The following is a 24363-nucleotide window of genomic DNA, read 5'->3' on the forward strand; positions in this document are numbered from 1 at the left end:
TGATGATTATTTACAAAGGAATGCCTCATGGACAATGAAGGAAAAAAAGCATTTGGATTTCAGAGCTGTAAAAGCTAATTCACATTTGAGAAAATTATTAGATGGAGACTTCCAGATCTGACTGGTCATAAGAGAGATGTAATTGTAAAGTAAGCTCAAACTCAACAACTGCTTTTTAAGTCCAAGTCAATTATGGACAAGTCTGCAGTGTTACAGCTTCTGAGCACATGAAACTTAGCTATTACTGAAAATCTAGTAAGGAATTCTTTGCTATGTATGAAAATGTATCAATATGATATATTAAAATGTAAGAATATGACACTGAAAAGAAGTTAATGTGATAAATCTGGAAGCCTCCGTTTTTTTGAAGTTAGCTGGAATACTGTCTTTTCTTTGTACAACTATTGCTACTTTAACCTTTCCCCCACCCCCCCGATGAGAATAATTTTTCTGCAGATTTCCCATACAGCCTTAATCCTTTCCTTGCAGTCTTGCCTGCAGGGTAGCAGAACCACATACTTTACATTTGCAAGGACAGCCACAAGGACAGCCTAGGGTCCTGGCTTCCCTGGGTCATTCAAATTTCCTTAGAGACTTAGACATTGCTTCTTGGGCATGGCTTTGCAACAAGGTAAAATACAAGCAACTGATCACCAGATCCTCACCTAACATGCCTCATTCCATACTACAGACTATCCCACTTTGCACAGCAAACACGGGATTTGGCCATTATTCTTCTCCCCCATTAATGCTTTCCCCATCTTTCATTCCTCAGGCTTTGACAATTAAGTGTTGATGTCTTCCTCCTCTCTGTCAGGCTTGATGGGTTAAATACTTGCACCTGATGCTTAAGCCAGGGGAAGGTTCTTCCAGCAGGACTGTGTGAGTATGGAGAGTATCTCTCACTGCATGTTCTTGCCAGAGGACTAGCAACTGGTTGTCCTGCACAGGGAAACTGAAACCTGCAATCCAGTTTCTGTGGTGGGCCATTTGCTCTGTAGAATTGGTTGGGATTTAAACAGGGTCAGTTTGCCTGGCAAACTCAAATCGGTACTGGCTGAGTATGCATCCGAAAGGTATGATATCAGAATATTTTTAGTGCATCTCCACATCTTCTACAAAATTAAATATAATTTAAAGCTACCAGAGCAAAATCCTCCTTTTCTTCCAAAAGTGTTGTATGTACTTCATATAATATGACTATTAAAGAAGCCAGGAACTGGTCTGCATCTATCCACCACCAACCATAAATCAGACCTGATTTGGGGGCAGTGAAGGCACATACGCTGCTGGATTCACAGTGTCATCTGCTAGAATGAAAGAGCAGGCTCTATTCTGTCTTTGTGCATTTTTACCCAAGAATCTAAATGGTGTCTGTGACGATGGATGCAGTTTAGTTGTGTTGCATAAATGAGAAAAAAGAAAAACGCAAACAAAATCCACCTAAACCTACAACATTTCCCATGCTTAGTTTCCTAAATTACTATACCACATCACTTACTAACTTTCAGCTCCTTACTCAGGGTCTGTGTGAGAATAACAATGCATTATCAATTCCTGAAAATACAATTAATATTCATTCCATTGTACTAATGGACCTTAATTCCTAATGTATGAAGGTTTGTACCCAACCCTCAAACAATGAAACTGCACCTAGATGACTAGTGAATAAAAGAGAAAAAAAGAAAAAAAGAGAAAAAAATATCAGCACTTCTGTTTAAATAAAGGTTATGTCAGAAACTTTAGAGACAGTGATGGTTGTTGGCATATTTAGAGGCTATCTAAAATCTAATAATCAGCAGCCCATAACATCCAGGATTTATAAATACATACAGAAGAATAATTAAATGCATGGAATCTGAAAAGAAATTTTCAAGTCCAGAATCTAGGACACTTTATAAAACATATTCTTTTGAGAGTTTATTGAGGAGGGGATACTATGGGGCTGAACAGAAAAGAATGAAGAAAAAGTGTTTTCCCTCTCCTCGCTGTTACCTCTCACGGGAATGCTCTTTGCTAGTCTGATTTATTTAACCAGCAGCTGGGAAGCGCAGCACAACCCACAGGGCTGAGTGGGAGTGAAGGTGGAACATCTTTGGGGTTCCTGGTGTCAAGAATTTGCACCTGATGCCTGTCACTGTGCCAGAAAGGCATGTCCAGGGCAGAGCTCCCTGATTTGTAGGAGCAACTCCAATGGACACATTTTCTCTTTGATTTATAGCTGAAATAATTAAGTATTTCTCTGAAAGGGTGTGAATTTGCACTGAATTCTCACACTGGTGTCATCAAGACATTACCTACATTAATGAGATACTGTGGGAGAAGGTGAATAGAAAGGTTGACTAAGAATATCATCACCTAGGGGAAATGATTTTGAAGTAAGTTGATGTTTATACTGATTAAGCAATTGTTTGAGGGTTTGATCCTTCAAAGAGGCATGAACATAAACTTTAAATCTGCAGCTTGTCACACCAAAGACAGTTCTGTGACTGCAAGTAACAGTGTTTTTATGTTAACAATCATCATACCTAAAGTTAGACTGTGATTCTTTTAATGCTTGGCTATGCAGATTCCTTCTTCTCCCATAAACCCCCCAGATTTGCTATATATTTGAGCTGACAGAGCTAAGCCAGTTGTCTGAGTCTGTTGTACAGTAAAATTGTTTTTCATTCTTGACAGTTGAACATGATGAGTTCCGCAACAAGCTGACCGGGCTGATGGTCGAGAGAACACCATACTTAAAGCAGCCCTTTTGTCTTACTGCTCATCTTTACATGATGTAAAGAAAACAAAGACATTTTAGCCACGATCCCAAGGTCCCATCAGTTATTTGCACATCTACATTTGAAGAAAATAAAATATCCCTGGTGAATGGCTTGTCTTCAAAATAAAGAAAGGAGATTGCACAAGAAAAACTTTTTTTTTTTTTTTTTTTGCAGAGACCTCTCTGGAGCATGAGACACAGGGACTGGAGCACAGAATGGCATTTAAGAGCCACAGGATCTCACTCTTTGCTAAAGGCTCCGCTTAGAGTATAGTGCTTCTGTGCTTTTTATTCACTCAACTGAATTTATCACTATGACCCATAAAACAGTTATCAGCACCTAGAGGGCAAAGACACCCTGCATGTCATTTGGTACTTACCCAATTGCATGCTTAAGCCAAGGTCTGTAAAGGTGTGCCTCCTCTCTTGCCACTCACAGGGAAGCTGCTGGGGCTTAGCTGATCTGCTGCTTCAGAAGACTTCCCAGTCAAGAAGGACATTATGGGATCATGCCCTTATTTCAGCATTTTCGACACACCTCTGCAGAGGAGAGTAAAAGGCTGTATTTCACAGCTATGATATCATTCTCGTGAGCTATATTTCAGCACGAGCCACTATAAACCTCTCCCATGACATCAGACCTGTGAAATATAGCTGACTTCAAGTGCAGAAAATTCCCCCCAGGAATAATTGTTTCCTGGCAATTGGCACTTGAAGGACCGATTCTTTAAGGTTGGTACAAATCCTGTGTAGTTGATGCTGCTCTGGGTAGCACTGCTTAGGAAACATTAAGTGCAGGACCAGAGGTGCGGAGCCCCACTGTGCGATGTGGCCATAGGAATAACGAGATGAGCACTGGGGGAGCCTGTCAAGTGATGATTTTCACTCGCTTATGCCTCAGCAATCCATGCAGACTGCACTAATAGCAAAAAATAGGTTTTCTCCTATGCTGCAGTCCCTACCTCAGACCCTGTCTCCCTGATAAGGCGAGCCGTGTGGGCACAGCCAGAGCTGCTGTCTCATCCATCTTTTCACATCTGCACGCCAAGCACAGATCACGAGGGGTGTGCTGTTAAATGGCAGCTTGCCAGGGCACTAATTAACTCACCTGGGCAGGCACCAACCTCCCTGCAAAGCAACCTGGCAGGAAAATGGAAGTCAAAAATATTGTGTGAGATATAATCTCCTCTTTCACATCACACCAGGGAAATGCCCACTAGAACAGACTCCACTCAGAGCTGGGGGTTAGAGGAGTGGATGTTAGCAGAGTGGTAAAGGACAAGACCTTTCGCACGTCAGAAGGGTACAGCAGGTGGTTAAGAGAGTATAAACTGGGAGAGAATTAAAGCCACTTCAGGTCTCCGGAGCCTGAATCTGTCCATGTTCCCCTTTAGCGACCTGTGCACTTATTTGCCCCTGCTCCATGAATCGCACTAAAAGCGATTGTTGAAAAAAATTTTAAAGCTTAGTCACTCTGTTTCTGTTCCTGCTCTATGAAGGTCACCTTGTGGTGGGCAGCAGGTCAGTTGTTGCTGTTGGATCTGTGTGCGTGTGTGTGTGTACGGTTACAGGTATGTGTGCCTGTGTCTATCTCACAATGCTCAAAGTTTATGTGGACACAGCTTCCACGACCTGCAGGACAGAGTTGGTTTTGCCTACGGGAAGTTCACTGGCAGTAACGAGAGCTAACTACAAACCTTCTCTCTTCTCTGGAGAAAACTACACTGCTTCAGAATTAATTGTACCTTTTCTCTTCTTCCTCTTAACGCTAAAAAAACTGACTCCTCATCCAGAAGTTACCTTTTTACAGTATTTTACCTTGTGAAGCAGTAAAACAATATTGTTTGAACAGCCCTGTTCCATTACCTACTCCCCATCTAAAAGCTAAGTGGTATTTTCTAAGAGGAACCGTAAGAGACTTGAGGTTATTTCATGTAATTCATTATTAAGAACAATGAGAACCAGAAGAGTGGCAAATCTGAGGAATTTTAAATGCTTTAACTCCATCATTGTAGCTCAAAAGCTAAATTCTGCCCGATTTACACCTTCAAAAAAACCAAACACACATAATATAGGGAAAAAAAAGACCTTTGATATAGAATATGATCCAAGCAGTGCTGTGTAAAATGCTTAGAAAAAAAATAAATTCCTCTTTTAAATTTGGTATAGTGAGACTGTCATTCCACAGTATTTACAAAGATTCAGAACTGCTGCATTGAATTTTAAGCTGGTTCAGAATTATTGTTTTCTGAACAGAATATGGAGGGGGGAACAAACTTAACTTAAAAGAATCTATGCAAAACCGAATGAAATTTAATGAAATTATCCTTCTCTAAAAGTATGGATCTGTTTGGACTAAAAAATTAACAAAGTCTTTATGAAACATATATGTTGTGGACTGTTTCTGTCAACTAATTCTGATTTCTTCACATTATAAAACATTCCGAAGCTGTTCATTAGGCATTTTGCCTGACTGATTACCTGAGACTCATAGTACCATTTCTTCTTCCCGAAGAGAAGCTTTCAATGTTTTTTAAAAAACAGAACTGGCTTCACTACACTGTGGTACTTTTTGTGTAGCTTTTTTCATGATGAAACCCATGCAATCTTCAGAGATAGGGATCATTTTCATAATTATCTTGTAGGTGCACAGATATTTAGTATTAATAATGATATTATTAATATATACTATATACTAGGAAGCAGTACCTAGTAAGAACCCACAGATAGCAATGAAATAGCTGATTTTTTTATTATTATTATTTTAGAAGTTACTAATTAAAGCATTTACATATATAACTTGGTATTTAAAGTTCCAAAACTTGGTACAAAACTCTGGCAGTAGGTAACTGAGAAAACCAAAATGTCCACTGAAGTTCCTACACAGTATCAAACAGGTCTAGTATGTGGGAGATATTGACAAATATGCACATTTATTTCACTAACCTGTTTACTCGTCCCCACCTAAATGAAGCCAAAGGCAAAACTCCTTAAATGTGAGGGGGAAATCCTGGAGTTCTCTAAGTCCAGGCTCTTCAGCCCATAACTATAGTGACAGAATACTTCCTGGGAAGACAGGTGTACTCTTGCTAGCCCTTCTTCGATGTAATAAGATAACCTCATCAAGATCCCCAGTCAGAAACTGAGCAGTTACGTCCCAAAGTTCGGGCAGTAAAAAAGAGAAATGCCTGGTTTGCCTTAGTTGATGAATGGAAGTAAATTGAGTTAAGGGGGGGGGACCCCCAAAAAACCCCAAATATCGCAACTCCTTCCTCCTATTCAATATAGATCCCCCCAGATTATTTGAAGGACCACGTGCAACATTTTGAACCAGAAACAGTCCAGATTTTCAACAATCGCTATTACTCTTCTACTTTTTTTGGACTTGTTTACTGTAGTCATGAATGTTAAGTACCTTTGAAAAAGCTCAAAAATTTGTTGTTTTTCTTTTCAGAGATCCTTTGAGACTGCAAAGACTATTTGAAGAAGGAAGACGGCATGAGATTGGATTCAGTGCAGTAAAGTAGGTTAGTTTGAGGACAAGACAAAAAGTGGTTATTTAGATTTTTCTTGTGTTGCCGTGATGAGAACTTACCATTGCTTCTGGCTGCTATTTTGGGCTGGTCAGCCCCACCAAAGTTTCTTAACTTCATTATCCAGAAGGACTAGTGGCTTTGCAGAAAAGGAAAAGATTTTGGTATTGTCTGGAAGCAGCAGACAAGACCCCCATCGTTCCAAAAGGAGCTGGATGTGGAATCAGTTCTTTTTATTGGAGGAATACACAGGAACTGACTACCAATATGTTGGCAAGGTAAGATTCTTTCATACATATCTATGTTTTGATTTTAGAAGCACTGGAAAGCCAGCAATAGCAAGTAGGTAAGAACAACTCCTGCTACAACGTTTAGTTCACCTTCCTGTCTGCTGAGCTTCTGCTGAGGAGTAATTCAGTGGAAAGGTTAGTGCACTTCAGCTTCAAATTATAATCAACAACAGGAAGTTCCTCATTTAACCAGCAAGTGCCATAGCCAATCATGCAGAATTATATTAAAGATTTTTCTTTTCATTTTTGCTTGGAAATAATGCAGCTTAATTACAGAGTTGTCTAGGCCCGATTTTTAGCTTTAAAATGTAATATGCATTTTCCCTCATGCACATTAACTTTCCTAGAGTCAAACTGTATAAACCAGAAGAAGTTTTGATCTGAGGTATCTGGGAATCACAGTGCTGGTATTTTGGTGAGGGTTCTTTTTACCCAGAAAAAGGTCATAATTTCCCGTTTTATCCCCCACTGCACACAACAATGTTGCAGCCATTTTCTGACAAGGTTTTGTGGTGCCACCGAGGACTCTATGACATGACCTTAATATCATGAGCCATGCTATTACAAAGAGTTGAAGCACACTGTGCTTATACACTAAGAAGCAACAGGCAACTGAGCATTTCTAAGCTCAAAGCCTGCTGACAGAAAAGGGTCTGTAAATAAATAAATAAATAAATAAATAGAAATAATAATAACAATAGTAGTCATAATAAGAACCACAACAATAATAAAAAAATAACAGCTTAACTCTGAGAATATCCACCTCCCTGAGCAGCAGACCCCCATGTAGGTAAATATGCAAATTGCAGAGCTAATGCACTGTGGTAAGTCTAGAGAGAATCTATACTGCCCATGGTACCAGAGTCTATAGGAGTTTCTCTTGCAGAATTCAGAAATTGTGCTATTGATGATGACATTCGAAGCAGAAACAATACAGCTTAGTTTTCCAAACTGAAATAGGATTATGCCTAATCTAGTTTGATCTCTCAAGCCTCTTAGCAAAGGCTGCAGGTCACAGTGGTTTGACATTTTATCTCCCTCTGAAAGTCTCTGAGAATTCCCATGAGAGATGGTGGCTGCTTTTCTTGCCTGCCAATCAACTGTCAGTCAAAGCTGGATGTGACACCTCTCTCCTGCTAGGATGGCTGCAAGGCATGATTCAAATGAAGAGCTACTCAGATGGTGTAGTACTCTTAGAGCTCTGACCAGGATAATCAGTATTCATGAAGGGTACCATTGAGCCCAATCTACAGGAAAAAGCCAAAGGCAGAGAGTCCTCAGAAAGGGGAAGTAGAGAAGGAAGATAAGAAGGTAATAAAAAAGCCAGAAGAGAGTAAGAGGGAAGAGCTAGAAAGATGGAGGTGGAAGGAGAGGAAGTCAGAAGAGGAATCCAGATAGAGGAGGGTAAAGTGACATCAAATGGGAGTAGAGGATAGGACCTGGGAGAAAAAGTTTAGCTAAAGAGAGGACAAATAGGAACAGAAGATGAGACAGTGAAGGGGGGTGAGTGTGTGTAAGAAATATGGAGTCAAGGAAAAAACAAAAAACAACTACAAATTGAAAGACAGCAGTTCTCCATGCACTCTCCTTTTTCACAGTTTATTCTGGGAGTGTGAGAGTAATGGGGATCCCTTCTCCGTATATAAAGTATGTGGTCCTAAGGTGAGTCTTACAGCCTGTAATTTTCACTGTGAATTTTTACATTAGACCTGCTCAGCCCTAAGTCCCCATTCTCCCCACTGCAGAGTTAGAGCAGAAGCTATTGGCTTCAGAGGGACTGATGCGGCAGGGAATATTCCTGTAGGATGAGTTTGCTGAGAAACAGTTAAAAAATGGTCTAGTTGGACCAGAAAACAAAAAAAGTTTAAACTGGAGTCATTGAAGAGAAAGAAATGTGGATGTTATTTTTAAAAGTTGTTCTACTATTGGTACTTTAATACACTTCCTATTACAAAGCGTAGAAACAACACATAACGTATAAATGTCATTGATTCTGTGTTGCTGGGCTGTTCACAAGTGGCCTTTCACATGTCTTTCAAATGCCAGAACTGCTCACACCCTTGTAATTGAACAATTAGCCAGGAGGCATGGAAGAGCAGCCATTTATTATTAGACAAAGTTGAGTGTTGGTGTGAGGATAAATTATAGAAACAGCTGAATGTCTCCAAATTGAGGTAACCAGACAATTTAACTGAGCAATTAAACTTGATTGGTGTGGGCAAATGAGGATAATGAACATATTTATGAAACATATTTTTTCTCAGAGAACTAAATGTTAACCTTAAATATGAACCGAAAGTGGTAAGAATATTTGGTTATAGTCTTTTTATTCTCTTCTATCATAAAGGAATGTGAACAAGAAAATCTTTTAAAACAATAGCAATATATGTATGTAAAGGGCAGCTGTGCTTACAACTTACTGTGTAAGCAGTCAGACCTGGATCTTCTGGGTTTTTTTGTTTAGTGCTTAAAGCTGGTGGGCATTAACATCATAATTATTAAAAAATTACTCCATACAAGCGACAAGAAAAAGAATCTTTTACTCAGGTTGGGTTTACTTTTTTCTTCTCATTTGTTAAAATCTGTTTAATTCAAACATCTATATCAAAATCTGAGATACAAGAAGTCTGTTGTGAAAGAGTCTAACAGTGGTATTTCTATAAACTTCCTGAATTACAGTTGCAAAATCCTGTAACTGTTTATACTACAGGAAACCACATTTATACCATAACAGTCTTAGAGAGAAGGGGAAGAAAAGTGGGAATATATTCAGATTTGAGATAAATGAAGAAGGTAATCTGTCTGAAGATAGAGCTCAAGGCAGTACTGAAGACAACACTGAAGCATCATCCAAGTCATGGACCAGAGCACTACTGTGCTCTGTACCCTCTATACTCCATATCCAATGAATGCAAATGTTTTCCATCTTTAAGGAGATAATTGCCTAAGCACACACAAAACAAGGTAGCCCTTTTTTGGTACCCATGGGTAGTCAGATATTAAAAAGTGCTCCCTAGTTTTGTATGCCACACACTTTACTGTCAGCCCAAATATGCTTCTGTATCACACTGGACAAGAATATGTGGCTGCCAACGAGAAGCTCCCAGTGTTATCAATACCAGTTTATTGTATGCTATGGCTTTGACACCAGATCCATCATTTTATTATTCAGTTCTTGTATTCCTGAATTTCATTCCTGTATATTCATGAAATAAAGCCTTTTAAAAAGAGTAGAAATTCACACGTCCAGTCTTGGTTAGTCTCAAGCATAATAATATAAGAAACTTGCAGAAAACTTCTAGAGTGGAATTATTCATTTCACTGCTGAATAACTTGTGAACTACAGCTATTCATTGAAGTGTGATTGATGGGCACAGTGACATTTTAACCTGAAGATATCTTTTCTTCTGGTTCAGAAATTATGGCACTTGGCAGGGACTCAGTCCCAAAATAAAATAAAAGGATTACATGAGCATCAAAATAGAGAAGTGCCCTGCATTACTACCTAGCAAAAATTTGCAACATTTGAGTCAGGTTTTAAAAGAGACCTAGTTGTACCTGTGGCTGCTTAGCACAATTTTAAAGGGTGGGGGTGAATGCATCTCTAAATCACAGGTAAACAATGGAGTGGTAGTGTAGCTGTATGTAGGAATATGTGCTACACTCCCTAGAGGTCTTCAGACAGTCCTGGGCAAAAGAGTGAAAAAAATCTGCCTTTTCCAAGAATATACTCAAAGGTATAGTTACTGTTTGTATGCACTTGATATCTTTGCATGGCTGTCCCATTGGCTACATAAAATCTATGTACTGGCGTCACTGAGTGGTCTTGTTAGAGCACACACCTACAAATTACTGTTAACATAAAGGGATAGGATGCCACTTTCTTTTAGACTAAAGGAAGATCTGAACAAGTCTTAAATCTTACTCGTTAACCCAGAAACAGCTTCTGGCAGCCTGCAGTGGAAAGAAGCAACTTGCTTTCCTGACAACAGGCAGAACTGTGGAATGGTTTTGTCACACACTCTCTGTCTGGCCCTAAAAGGAAACTTCCAGACATACTTTTCATTTTTGGTGGTCTTATTGATGTTCACACAGTTCAAGCAGTATGCTTGCCTGGAAGCTATCTGATGTTACTACCTGTACAACCTATTATAAACAATCATCATCTGCTGACAACTCCATTTTTCAAGGAAGATAAAGTCAAAGTCCTGCTGCTATGTGGCTTGGCAAAGCAGAAAGGATATGGCATTACTGTAGGCAAAACCAGAATCCTTTGTTTGGTGTTGAAAGAACCACTGGGAAAGATAAATTCCCCTCTGTCAATAATGGTATAAGGTACCATTGATCCTGCTTTGGAGGAGGAGATGACGAACTAAATGGTATCACAGTATAGTTTCAGTACTGGTTTCCTTTCTGTTGCCTGATTTTACTTCTGGCTACAGCTATTCTGAAGGCAAGCAAAACCGTTCCTTGCAGTGTATGTCACCAGAAGCAAATCAAACAAAAGGTAGAATCTTTCCAAACCACTGCAAGTAGTGGGACCAAGTCACATACTGAGACAAAATATCTGGTTGTGAGTGCATACGAGGGGCTATTTAAACAAGGAAAATTATTGTCATGCATTTTCAGCATTTGAGGCAGTAATGGATCACATTAATAGTTAAAAGGTATTATACTTTGATTGGATGATCTGATAACTAGCAAGAGAAAGCTTCACTTTCTCTCAGATCTTTAGTACGCTAACATTCTGTACTTACCATCAAAACTTTTTTCCCCAAAAAAAGCAAAATGTGAAAAGTCAGACTAAAATGACTCTTCCCATCTGCACTTTTAACATTCTTTATGGAGTTCTATGCAAACATTTGCTCAGTATTTGTTTTGTTTATCTTTTAACTTGCATTACAATATACACTTGGTACCTTCAGTTTCTGATTCCAAACACAGTGACTATTTGTTATCTTTACAAGGCCTGAAATTCAAAGTTCCACTTGTGACTTCTGTTTATTCAGGGAGTCTACTCAAAACAGTTTTCAACTTGTTTTGACTCTCAGAATACCCTTCCTACAGGTCTGGATTCTGCACTCTGCTTCCCAGAGAATTGTCAGCCCAAGAGCCAGGCTTTAAGTCTCTGAATGACCTCTCAGTTCTGAACAACTTCTGAGCTTGAAGTGGGTTATAGCAAAACCAAAGACAGCTATCAGTAATCCCGAGGTTGCATCAGTCAATCTGAGGTACTCTCTGGGTTGCAGCGCTACCCACAGTGTACACAAAGCTCTGGGCTGGACCCCTCTCCCTGGCTTGTCCTCAATGGTCTTCTTCCACAGCTAAATGTGTAAATGAAATTTGACTACGCTGTGCCTCTCAGAGGACCTCCATACCCTTTCCCAGGCAGAAGGAGGAGGACTAAAGTTTTACACCTTTCCAGATTTAGGCTCCCTCCAGCGCAGCATCTGTGTGAGGGTCCTGTGGTCCTCAGGGAGCACTAACAGCTCTCTGCACTGCTCTCCGCGAGGAACATGTCTCTTAGCAGGGCATAGGGTGTTTGTGGGCCATTTATGGCACTCCTGCCCCTGCTCCTGACAAGGAAGTGACAAGGTCCTTTACATGTACTAATACTAGTTAATTGCAAACATATGTTTAACTCTGCGGTGAAAGAAGCATTACCACCAGCCTTTTACACATAAGGAAACTGATGTACAGGGAAGTTAAATGACCTTATACACAGCTAAAAGTCCGAAATGTCTAAACCAAGATTTAAAAATAAAAAATAAAAATCAGAGTTCTTAGCCCTTTCTCTCCTCCCCTGTTTAAATGATTAGGTCACCAGCTTCCCGCTTCAATAGGCTGAATACTTGTCATTCTCTTAAAAGGTAGAACAAATGCTGTGGCACATCTGCACTTCCTTCATTCCTCATCCATCAGTCATATTTTATGTTCCACCACTTGACTTTCCCAAGTGCCCTTCATTCCTATATTGAATTGCACACACATACACACACTTGTCTTATATTCCTCTTTGAAAGATTTACTGGCACTGATAGAAGTTCTCTGTACTGTCGGTCTCTGTGGAATAGAGATAACTCTGAAATGAGGGACAGTTGAGAGGTTAGAGGCCCAGGATGACAATCCAGAAACAGCTTGCAGACTTTAAACCGTCATATGGGAGCTAAGAAAGGAGATAATGAGAAATGGGTGGGATGGGCAAGAATGTTATTCAAAAAATGAAAAGGCAGGAAATATAGCATGGTTAAAGTTTACGATCATCGTAATTGTGAATCTACTTGGCATTATCCTTGTATCCAAATATATTACACAATATAAGAGCCTTACAACCATCTGTTTCAAACATACCACTTTTCCTACATTATGGCACATGATGGTACTTACAGTGTAATGGTACATAACCTCCTCCCCTTCTTCCCATTATAGCTAAAGAAGCAAGCAAATCCTGGGACCCTCAAGCTAATATTTCTATTAATTCTTATTTTTCTTTTTTTGTGCCCTGAACTAAACTTTTTTTTTTTCTATATGCTAATGGTCTGCTCATACCAGTGCTTACATTTTTGGGCCATGTCTTTTCACAGATCATCCTGTCCTACTCTTGTTAGCAATCTGCATGTCTTCCTGAACTGTGTGCCCCTAGACTTCTAGCTATAAAAAAACAGCTGGACACATTAATCTTCCTACCCAGGGAGAGACTGCAGGTGAAGTTCATGCTTTATTTTGGGTTACTTAGATCACTGGTCTTTGAAGCTGTGATTACATTTTCTTATTTGTTTGTGTAACACAGTAAAGTCTTCACTATAAAGCTGCAGTGTCATGAATATAGAACTTGCAGGATAGCAACGGCTTAAAAAAAAATCCCTCTTTCAGGCTCAAGACAAAGAACCATTGTTACTCCATGTTACTCCACCATTTGTTGTTTACAGTCAGCTTACCAATAATATTAAACCATAAGGCTTAGAGAAAACTCTTTATTAAGTGAAACTCATATTGTTTTAAACTCCTTTTCTTTTGCTGCCATTTCCCTCACTGGTGAACATAGGTTCACAGGGGGACAGCAGCAGATTGAGAACTGTGGCCAGTCAGTGTAGCATTTCAAAACACAAACCGAAAATGTGTTGTGATGTGAATACCTACTGTTGATCCATATGCGCTAATGCAGGCTGTAGCTTGCTTTCACCATTAATGGGGTGAAACAAACCTCAGCATGCACTTGCAAGTACTTCAGGATTCAGTGAAGCTTGTAGTTATCATGAAAGTCTGAGGTGGCAGATGAAGGAAAGGAAAGAATCACCCTCTGGAAGGAAATGAGAAAAAAAAATAAATCAATCCTTTCTTCTATTCTAATTTCACAAAAAAAACCCCTGACACAACAATAAAGGTTGTAAAGAAATAAAACACTGAGTGTGCTGGGAGTTAAAAATGTATGTTAAAGGAAAAGTGGAAAAACAGATCAGCAAATGTTTATGCTAGAACTGTAATTCCTACTGTTTTCTTTTCAGAGTTGTTTATCTTAGAGTCAAAGCATTCACTGAAGCCTGCAGTCCTTCTACCCCCAACTTGCAAATGCTGTGTTGTACAAAGCAGGGCTCCAGAAGAGATCAGCTGGAATGGCCTCTCTGTATAAGAATATCATCTATCTGCACTATTTCTTACTTGTCTCTTTGTGAAACATCAAACAATATTTCACCATTAGATGTCTATTGCAACAAATAAAGTTTTACTGCCCCACACAGGATCATGCAATGATCATTCAGTCATCTTTAGCATGTTTTTCAGCTTTGTCCATACTATATCTTCATGTTGGAAGGCAACATCTGGTTAAGTCAAGTCATTTGTAAAACTATTGTGTTTAGCATCTTATTATTAATGGAAGGTTACATTGCCCCTGAAAGACAGAACTAAACCATATAACTGTACCTTTGGCTCTATGACATGCTTCCTTCTACCTAGCAGCCCTTGCAATCAAGCTGATGGGGCACCAGCAAAGGATTTAAAGGGCATGCAAACAGAGGTGTCAGAGCATTCATAATGTCTTTCCACTCCATGCTCTTTCTCTGGTTTTACACATTTCAGGTCAGTTGCTTAAAGCTGCTTACAACTGCTAAAATTCTTCATAGAATGTCCTGTACACATAGAGAATAACAACTGACAAGGCAGTTGTAGACGAACAGTTAATGCCCTGTGGATGAAAACTCTTGTGTGTGCATACATGGTGATTGTAAACTGGTGTGAGCTTGGTTCTCATGCTACTTCCAAGTAACAAAGCCTGTCAGGATCTACACCATTCACCTGGTAAAGCCACGTCATCCAAATATCTACATCAAATATCTAAAATTACCTACAGAAATTACTTTATGAAAAAAATCTTTTTGATTATTTAGATTGAAAGGATCATACCAAGTATATGCGCTTCAGAGAGAATTTTCTTCTTTCATGAATACTAGATATGTTATCATTGGGAGAGCATAGTCACAAGTATTCTCACCAAAAGAATTCCAGGCTCTCCAGTCAAAATGAACCCACATTCCTAGACAGGCGATCTTGGATCCTGAACAATTACCTGAAGCCTGGGACTGAATATTACTCCTGCCAGATAGAATCACAGAATACTTAAGGCTGGAAGAAACCCCTAGAGTCTATCTGGTCTAACTCCCTCCTCAAAGCAGGTCCAATTAGAGCAAGTTGCTCAGGTCAATGTCTAGTCAAGTTCTGTATATTTCCAGGGATGAAGATTCCACAACTTCTCTGGGCACTTCTTTCAGTACTTAACCATCTCTCCTTTCTTTTTTTTCCTTCTTTTTTTCCCCCCTCCTAGTATCTAATAAAAATTTCCGTCATTGAAACTTGTGTCGATTTCCTCTCATCCTGTCACTGCCTTCTCTACACCCTCCTGATAACCGTAAACAACAAGCCTCCTCTTCTTAATTCTAAACAAAACCATTTCTCTCCTCTTCTCATATATCATATGCTCAAGCCCCCCTAACCCTCTTGGTGATCCTTCCGTAAATTCAATGCAATATGTTAGTGTCTTGTACAGAGGAAGGGCAATACTAGATGCAGTACTGCAGTTGTATTCTCACAAACTCTGAAGGGAGGGGAATGATCAATAACCTCAATCAACAGGCTATATTTCTGCTAAAACAAACTGGCTGGATTTCTTCTCAGCAAGGACACACTGCTGATTCATGTTCAATTTCCTGTCTACCAGAATGCCCAGATACTTCACTGCAAAACTGTTTTCTCTCCAGTCTGTAGTGCTGCAAAGGATTATTCTTGACTTTGCATGTGCCTGTGCTGAACTTTATGAGGTTTCCATCAGTCCATTTCTCCAGGATGTTCAGGGCCCTCCAGGTAGCAGCTCTACCTTCTCAGTATTGAAAGTGCTTCACTCCATCTTTTTATGATTTGCAAAACTGCTGCGGATGTATTCCATCATCTGAGCCATTAATAAAGGTATTAAGCCACATTGGCCCCCAGTATCAACCCCTGAAGAACTTCACTAGTTATCAGCTACCAGATCAGACGTACCACAGATCACAACCCTTTGAGCTTGACTATCGAAACAATATTCCACCCACCTTGTTGGACATTTTTCCAGTCCATATCTCACTGATTTGTCTCTCAGGGTACTATGGGAGACTATGTCAAAGGCCTTGCTAAAGTCATGCAATATCCACTACTCTCTACTTGTCCACAGTGCAATCCATGCCATCATGGAAGGCAATCAGGTTAGTTAAGCATGATTTTCCACTTTTAAATCTGTGTTGGTTGTTCCAAATCATCTTGTTTTCCTTCGTGTACTTGAATTTAGCTTCCAAGTGGATTTGCTTTATGGCCTTGCCTGGAGCTGAGGTATAGCTGGAGAGTCCCTAGGTCCCAGATCCTTCTTCATGCCTTACTTTAGAATGGCTGTGACTTACCCTATTTTCAGAATTTAAGAACTTTCCCCAATGACTTTGACTTTTCAGACATTATAGAAAAAAAAAAACCCAAAACATTTCATCACCATCCCTAGATGCAGCCAATGTTGTCCTGCTGAGTTTGTCCAATTTACTTGAAAGGCACCTAATTTATTGGTTTTTGTCTGCTGTGGAAAATGCTTCACTCCACCAGAATTTTCTGCTAGGCTCAAGGATCTTTGGGGCCTGTGGGCAAATTGCACTTTCATACCCTTGAGCATTTTTTCTTTATTCATGAGTAATGGGTCCAACATGATGCATCCTCTGGCCAACTCATCAATCACCTGGGTCAAGAAATTGTCATATGTTTGCATACAGACATATTACCTATCCAGCAAACATCAGAATGATCAAAGTCCCCCATGAGTACTGGCCTACAATCACAGGGTTTCCTCCATCAGTCTAAAGAAGGCTTCATCTACTGCATCTCTTTGAACAAGCAGTCTGTAGCAGATGCCTACCATGATGTCTTGTGTGGGTCTGTCCTCTTATTCACAAGTTCTTGACTGATTTGTCACCTGTTTCAAGGCAAAACTCCATCTATTTGAGCTGATCTTGTGTTAATCCACCTCCTTGCCTTCCTGGCCTGGCCTTTCTAAAGGGCCTACCTACATCCTTCTGTTGCAGCATTCAAGTCATGCAAGCCTTCCCTCCACATACACTTTGAGGAACCCTCATTTGAAAGAAAAATCTACTTAATGGCAGCCTTAGCTAAGGTTCCTTGTTGAGCAACCTTCCTCAAGACTGTCCTGTTGAAATTTAAATGTGCAGCCTCTTAGATTGTGTACCTGCTGTCTTTCACAAATCCTTATCTGCTTACAGAACACAAACTTGTTTAGAAATAAGGTTGGGGAACATGATAGTATGGAGATATTTTTCCTTTCCCCAGCTTCTGAACTGTAAAAATAGATGATCCAGGCATGCAAATAGATTAAAGACTCAACTAAACCTGTGGACATGAATTAATTTCCTTCTTGTTAAGTCTTCATTTAAATCTGAATATGGGTTCTCATTTGTATTAGTGTTTGTCTATATCCTCCCTTTTCCATCCCCCTACTTTCCTCCCTGCCACACACACTTTTACGTAGCATATAAAATTCATACACATATTTCAGGATTTGATTGTCAGCGTCAAGTGCTCAGAATATCAAAGGGTCACCTTTGTCAGTAAGCAAAGGATGAGAATTTGCTTTCAAGCGCATCCATCAGGGAGTAGTCAGAAGCTGTTACTTGCTGAAGAAGCCTGATGTTTTATTCAACTATATTCCAGAAAAAAACATTTCTGTATATTAGGCCAAGGGGTTTTTTTGTTTTATTTTTTTCCTAGTTCATCTTTAAGACATATTTTCCCCTACTCCCACAGGAGAATAGAGGTTTACAATGAATTAGAAATGTACTTATTCATATACCTTAATTAAGGTGCTGTATTTGCCTACCATATAATTTTAAGGGATTTTTGAAAGTCTATGAGTCCAAAGAAAACATTTTCTCGGTGATGAAATGGATAATTCTGACCACTGATAAAGAGGAAATAACCGTCCCTGGGTAAATTCCCTAAAAAAATCAAAGGCAATCAAAGCTGGGCATATAATAGAGACTGATTTCACTAACTATATATCACATAATTTAGAGACTAAGGAACATGTATTAAAACAAGTTTTTACTTATAAGTGCATGTTTGTTGAATGTACTCTTTTCTGAAAAAAAATAAAAATGTTCTCTTAAAGTCAGTAGAATACCTGCTGTCATCTACTACTATGCGAATTCTCCTTTTGAATGAGTAATGCAGTACAGGACAGAAGTCCCACTATAGTCAGTTGAAGATCTTCAAATTAACTGAAAAATATTTAGATAAAACCAACAAAGGTATTCCACTGTAAAATGGCTGGGTGCACAAAAAACCTCATATGATTATTTTTTCCTGTGTAATTTTTAAAAGATTTTATATATATATATATATATGGACCTTTTGGCTCAGTATCTTTTCTTGCAAAAAAGGAAAACGGGACATAGTTTATATATTAATTAGTAAGCTTAAAAAGTACAGGTACATTAATGATGCTGTAAGTACCTTTTCACCTGTCTTTCAGATACAAAGATATCAGGATATTGAAACTATTTTGCTCTGACTTGAAAAACAGCTATAAGGAAAGTTGCTGCTCTTGAATTGTATGCACAATTCTTACTGAAAAATGGAGGTTTAGGGGAGACATTTCCCAGGGAGACACGCATCCCTTTAGAACTCAGTGTATTCCTGCTGAAAATCATTACAAGCTAGGCACTTAATTTTCCTAACCCCACAGCTCACCTGGTGGAAATGAACGCATGTGTATTCCTTTTCACTTTACCACGGAGTATGTCTTAAGATACCTCAAACTGTTACTTGAAGTAATATAGCTAGCCCCAGGGTGCAGAAACTCCCCCATCTACCCCATCCCTTAGGCAGCCTGTGATGACAGTAACCTTCAGCTGGTGGATAATAACAAATACCTGAGAGCAATTCAATTTCCTTGCGTTGTGGCTAGATTAGGAATAGGCTATTCCCCCAACCTCTAAATTCAGCGGGCTGTAGCAAAGCCACAGTATTGCTAATCTTTCCTCCAGCTGAACAATTCTCAGTCTTTCCACAAACCAACACAGAACAAATTACACCCAAGGCTCTCAGATCATGTTATAATCATTACATACAGAACTGGACATTGTTAACTGCCCACATTTTACTGCAGGGAGAATGTAGAAGCATCAAATAGTGATCTGTCTAAGATCAGACAAGAGCTGTGACAGAGACAATGCTAAAACCTGTCAGTCCTGTGTTTGCGGCTACAAGCCTGTCTTTCCTTTGCATATCTTCTGTTTTGTCAGAGACACACTTAAATGTGCTTCACTACTTGTTTGTATTTTTTTTTTTATACCAAGAAAATCATCAGTGATACCTCAAACTGATTTCCTAAATTCGTCTTTAAGACTCACACTTGAATCCAGCGACTGACTATTCAGTTATGGTGGTAAATTTGCAGTGATAAGAAAGTCTATCTTCTAAAACAAAATGACTTGTACATCTCTTTATGGCTTTCAAGAATTTACAGGCTTGAATTTTCATTCCTGATCAGTGAAATGCATACACTAGGTAAGAAAATAATTTTTTATCCCTCCTAACCTTCACCTCAGCTATTCATGTAAGAGAGTTTTCTTGCTACATGAGCTAAGGTATGACAAGCGTGGGGGTGGCTGAGTTTTTCATACGTTTTGGTAAGTTAATGCTGATGCCTCAACTAAATCAAATCTTTGCGGCTACCACACAGTTTAAAAACATTGGCAAAAAGGGATGATTGTCAGTATGATAAAGAAATGCCAGATCCTGAAACAGATGGACCAAAAAGCATAAACCAGGTGTTTAAACTGCCTTGGCCTTCATTAAGAGAGCAACCAGATCTCGGTGCTTTTGTGAGGGTAATTGTAGAAGTCTGTACAATGCTCTTCTGTTACCATCACTACTGTTTAGCTGGAGAGGGCTCTTTGATCTTTCAGACCAAGGCATAATGAGACCCAACTGGTGTAAGTAAAACTGGGAAAATTCAGTTTACAACAAAGGATTATTTTTTTTTTTTTAAGTGAGAAGTCAGTTATTAACTCAGAGGCAAAATTGTTTTGAGTTCCTTAGAGCCTAAAAGGAAGACTGGCTATCTTTCTTACTGTTATAGAGTAATTAAAAGAAAAGCAAGTTTGATAAAAGAACATGAAATTCAAGGGCCTATATGTGTAGAAGTCAGACTGGACACCACAGTCCCTTATGCCTTACAAAGTAAGGACCTGTTTGTCTTTGTACATGCAAACTCTGTAAATTCCTGCCTTAATTGTGCTTAGAGATAACAGGAAGAGGAACTAATAAAACTGTATTACCAGCGCTCAGCTCAAGAGAACATGACACCTTTATAAGATCTGATAACAAGTTGCCCCTAGAGAGAAGGGCCAACAGAATAAGGGACCTTTCAAATATGAGGTAGTGCAGAGTGGGATGATAGCTATGCTGCCATCATCCCTGTTTCATCACAATGAAGAACAGAAGCAGTTGGGGAACCCAGGAGGGAAAAAAGTTCATAGGCCCTAGGCAATGTTGAAAACATTGACACTTTCCAATCGATTTCTTGCAAAGCTGATTAGCTGTGGCCACATGTTTGTATTTCAGGTTAGAAAAACCATTTGTGATTTTGAAGGGTGTGTAATAAAGATGTGAGTCACCAAATGGATGTTTATTCTTAGCTTCATACATTTAGAACAACAGGTTCCTGACTACAGTTTGGGCAGCCTATTCCAGAAACCAAGGATCGTAACATCAGCCAGACTGTTGTCTCTGTCTATCTCAGGCCATGTGGCCTCACATATAGCCCTCACAAGAAGAGAATGAAAGGAGCCTTCCAGCCTGACTGGGGGGTGTGAGCCTGGAGGCTCCAAAGTGAGAGCAGTTTGCCTCTCATCCCTGGTCTAATGAAAAATTCTTATTCCATTGCCCTTTCTCTTTTTTTTTTTTTCATTCCAGAGCCCTATGTTCTTATTATAGTGCCTTTTCTATGTTGTGGTTGGTTGGTTGGTTTGAAATCGGGTGCCACCATCTTTTATTCTGTTTGCCTTTTCAGTACCTGGTTGCTTCTGACTCTTGAAAAATGCTTAGTGCTTATTGGTCCATGTATTTTCTGAAGTTGTTCAGCAGCACAAAACTGGTTTTAGCTTCTCTTCTGTCCTTCATTTACAGGGAAGAGATTGGCACTACTTTTGAGAATGAATGAGAAAGTTCACTGACATTTTTATACTCTCAAGAAACAGAAAGATAGCATCACCCTGGTGTTTTTTTCAAGATGTCTTTTTTATTCCTCCGGTAGTTCTTGATATCAGGACAATCTTTTTTGCAGGTAATACTGCAGTTACTGAACACTTCTATCTGACATCTAGCTTTTGTCCCCATTTTCAGTGGGTGCAATTCTAGCATTTTTTTCCTTCTTGAATATCAGGGGGTGTGTGTGTGTGTAAAAACTGCAGGGTTAGAGCTAAGAAATAGTACTTATGTTGAAGGAGGCCCTTAAGGGGTATTGTTGTTTAACCCTTTGCCTGTTATACACTGAGGTGGCTGTCTTAATAAAACATTTTATTTACATTTTAATAGTCCAACTATTGGATCCCTATATGCTTTAATTTTTTTTTACATTACTCTTTCAATTTTTACTGAGGTTTTCTTCTAATCTACCTGATTCCATGCAATCAGGGCTGATACGATTTCCTTAAACAAAGTAGCTTGTAGATAGGAACTTTCTATAAAAACACAGCCTGTTATATATTATTAAGTTAATAGGATTCCACAGCTGAATGAGCCAGGGTTTAGAGTATTTCTGGTTCTGCTATACAAAGTCTTATAGACCAAAAAAGTAAGCACAATACAAATAGGACATAGTATATATTGCAATAACTCCAAAGAAACCAACACCTCAAAATACAGAAACCTCGTATAACCTCAGTAATTATTAAGTGCTCTATTTCATTAATTTATTACAGATTTAATGTTTGCATTCTTGTTTTCAGTACTGAATCTTATCCTTTATTGCTGATTGGAATATCCTACAGGAAGAAAAGAGTGATCTTAAAAATGAAAGGAATAGAATCAGGAAGAGAAATGCAATGTTTATGAAATAGGAGGTACTAAAAAAAAATTAATCTAATACACAATGAATGGTCATAAATTAGAAACTGCAGGAGAAGGAGAAAAACCTGAGTGTTTTAGTCAGGAAGTGGTTTAGACAGCAAGAAGCTAGTTTGATATAGCAATGGAAATGGTAAATGTTTGTACTCAAGTCTAATACAGATATGAAAATATTAACATTGTTGTTCAAAGACCTATGTCCATTCACACAGAAGAAAGGCCAACTGAAATGCAGCAATTAATTACAGAAAAATGGCTAGGATCATCAGCCCTTCATATCTGGCCTTTTCTTTACTGGCTTTTTTTGGAATCCACTTGACTTGAAAATGAGCGACTGTGGCTATAAGCAGGATTCCAGCTGAGGTCTCAGAAGTGCCTATTTTGCAAGCAAAGACTGTATATAGGCTGGTAGCCTAGCAAAGAAAAATAATGAGAGCATATGGAATTATTATCTATAAATGCTGCATGAGGAAGAATCTATATATGTGGGAGGAAGTTCTTAAAACAGAAAAATAATGCTGGCCCAAACCCAGCACATCTAATCTGGGAAACAAGGTTCTTTCTAATCACCAGAGAAGCAATTTCTTCAAATAGAAACTGTGTACCTGTTGCACCTTTTTCTTCACAAGGCATGGTGGGAACCAAGCAAATTAAAACTACATTAAGAAACTCAAATACTTGGGAATCAGTCACACTGAGCCATATTCAGGTTTACTGTATTAACTATAGCATAGGAACTCTACTTACTGTAATAAACTAATCACTTATATATAATTAACTAATTGAAATATTCTATAAACTATGATATCTGTACAGTCAAGAAAGTGAGGAACATTCAAGACTGCCGATTGCTCTAGGACAGCAGATCCTGGGTTTGTGAGGAGAGACAAAAAAGTGGGAATCTAAGCACACAATCTTTTAAGTGCCTGTTGTAACAGTTTAAATACAGCCCCTGTGTAGAAGTGCTGACAGTTGTATGTCTGGACTCACAGAATCCCAGAATCATCAGGGTTGGAAGGGACCTGTGAAGATCATCTACTCCAACCCCCTGCTAAAGCAGGTTCACACAGAGCAGGTTGCACAGAATCGCTTCCAAGTGGGTATTTAATATCTCTAGAGAAGGAGACCCCACAGCCTCTCTTGGCAGCCTGTTCTACTTGCTCTGTCACTCTGAAAGTAAAAAAGTTCTTCCTCATATTGAGATGGAAGTTCCTGTCTTGCAGTTTGTGGCTGTTGCCCCTTGCCCTGTCACTGGGCACCACTGAAAAGGTCATGGCCCCATCCTCTTGACATTTGCCCTTAAAATATTTGTAGACATTGATAAGGTCCCCACTCAGTCTTCTCAAGGCTAAACAGGCCCAGCTCTCCCAGCCTTTCCTCATCAGGGAGATGCTCCAGCCCCCTTGTCATCTTCGCAGCCCTCCACTGGCCCCTCTTCAGTAGTTCCCAGTCTCCCTTGAACTGGGGAGCCCAGCACTGGACACAGCACTCCAGATGTGGCCTCATCAAGGCCAAGCCGAGGGGGAGGATCATCTCTTTCAACCTGCTGGCCACATTACCCCTAATGCTTCCCAGGATCCCATTGGCCTTCTTGGCCACCAGGGCACACTGCTGGCCCATGGGCAACTTGTCCTCCAGCACTCCCAGGTCCTTCTCTGCAGAGCTGCCTCCCAGCAGGTCAGCCCCCAGCCTGTGCTGGTGCATGGAGCTGTCCCTCCCCAGGGGCAGAACCTCACACTTGCTTTTGTTGAACTTCATAGGTTCTTCTCTGCTCAGCTCTCTAACCTGTCTATTTAAATCATGGTGCTGTGATCTAGTAAGGCTGGGTTTGTTTGCATTTCTTTTTTAACCTTGTCAAATGTATTTTTTTATGTTATTTTCTTTGAAAATTACAGTGCTTGAATCTTACTTCAAACTCCAGCTCTCCAGCTCTTTTGAGGCTGTAGAGTATTAATCTTCATATAATCTTCAAATTGCTTTATATCAGAATGGGAAGGAATCATTTCTTCTTGTTTCTATAAATGCCAAGGAGAGTCGGAGGCACTGTAGCATCTTTCTCCCATTGTCTTCCAAATTCTTTTTTAGCATCTAACCTCCCATTTTTACCAGAAAATTAAGATAC

The 24363-nt window shown here is 39.4% G+C and overlaps 1 protein-coding gene across 1 annotated transcript in view; it reads left to right on the plus strand.

Annotated features, from left to right (window-relative positions):
- The window catches only part of CDH6 (cadherin 6), a 107973-nt gene that overhangs the window by 46246 nt on the left and 37364 nt on the right, over positions 1-24363 (plus strand). The window contains exon 2 of the mRNA XM_055706021.1: positions 6219-6575. Coding sequence (XP_055561996.1) covers positions 6348-6575 — 228 coding nt within the window. The 5' untranslated portion in view covers positions 6219-6347. The remainder of the gene's footprint in view (positions 1-6218; positions 6576-24363) is intronic.

The sequence above is a fragment of the Falco cherrug genome, chromosome 3, assembly GCF_023634085.1.
Source record: "Falco cherrug isolate bFalChe1 chromosome 3, bFalChe1.pri, whole genome shotgun sequence".
NCBI lineage: Eukaryota > Metazoa > Chordata > Aves > Falconiformes > Falconidae > Falco > Falco cherrug.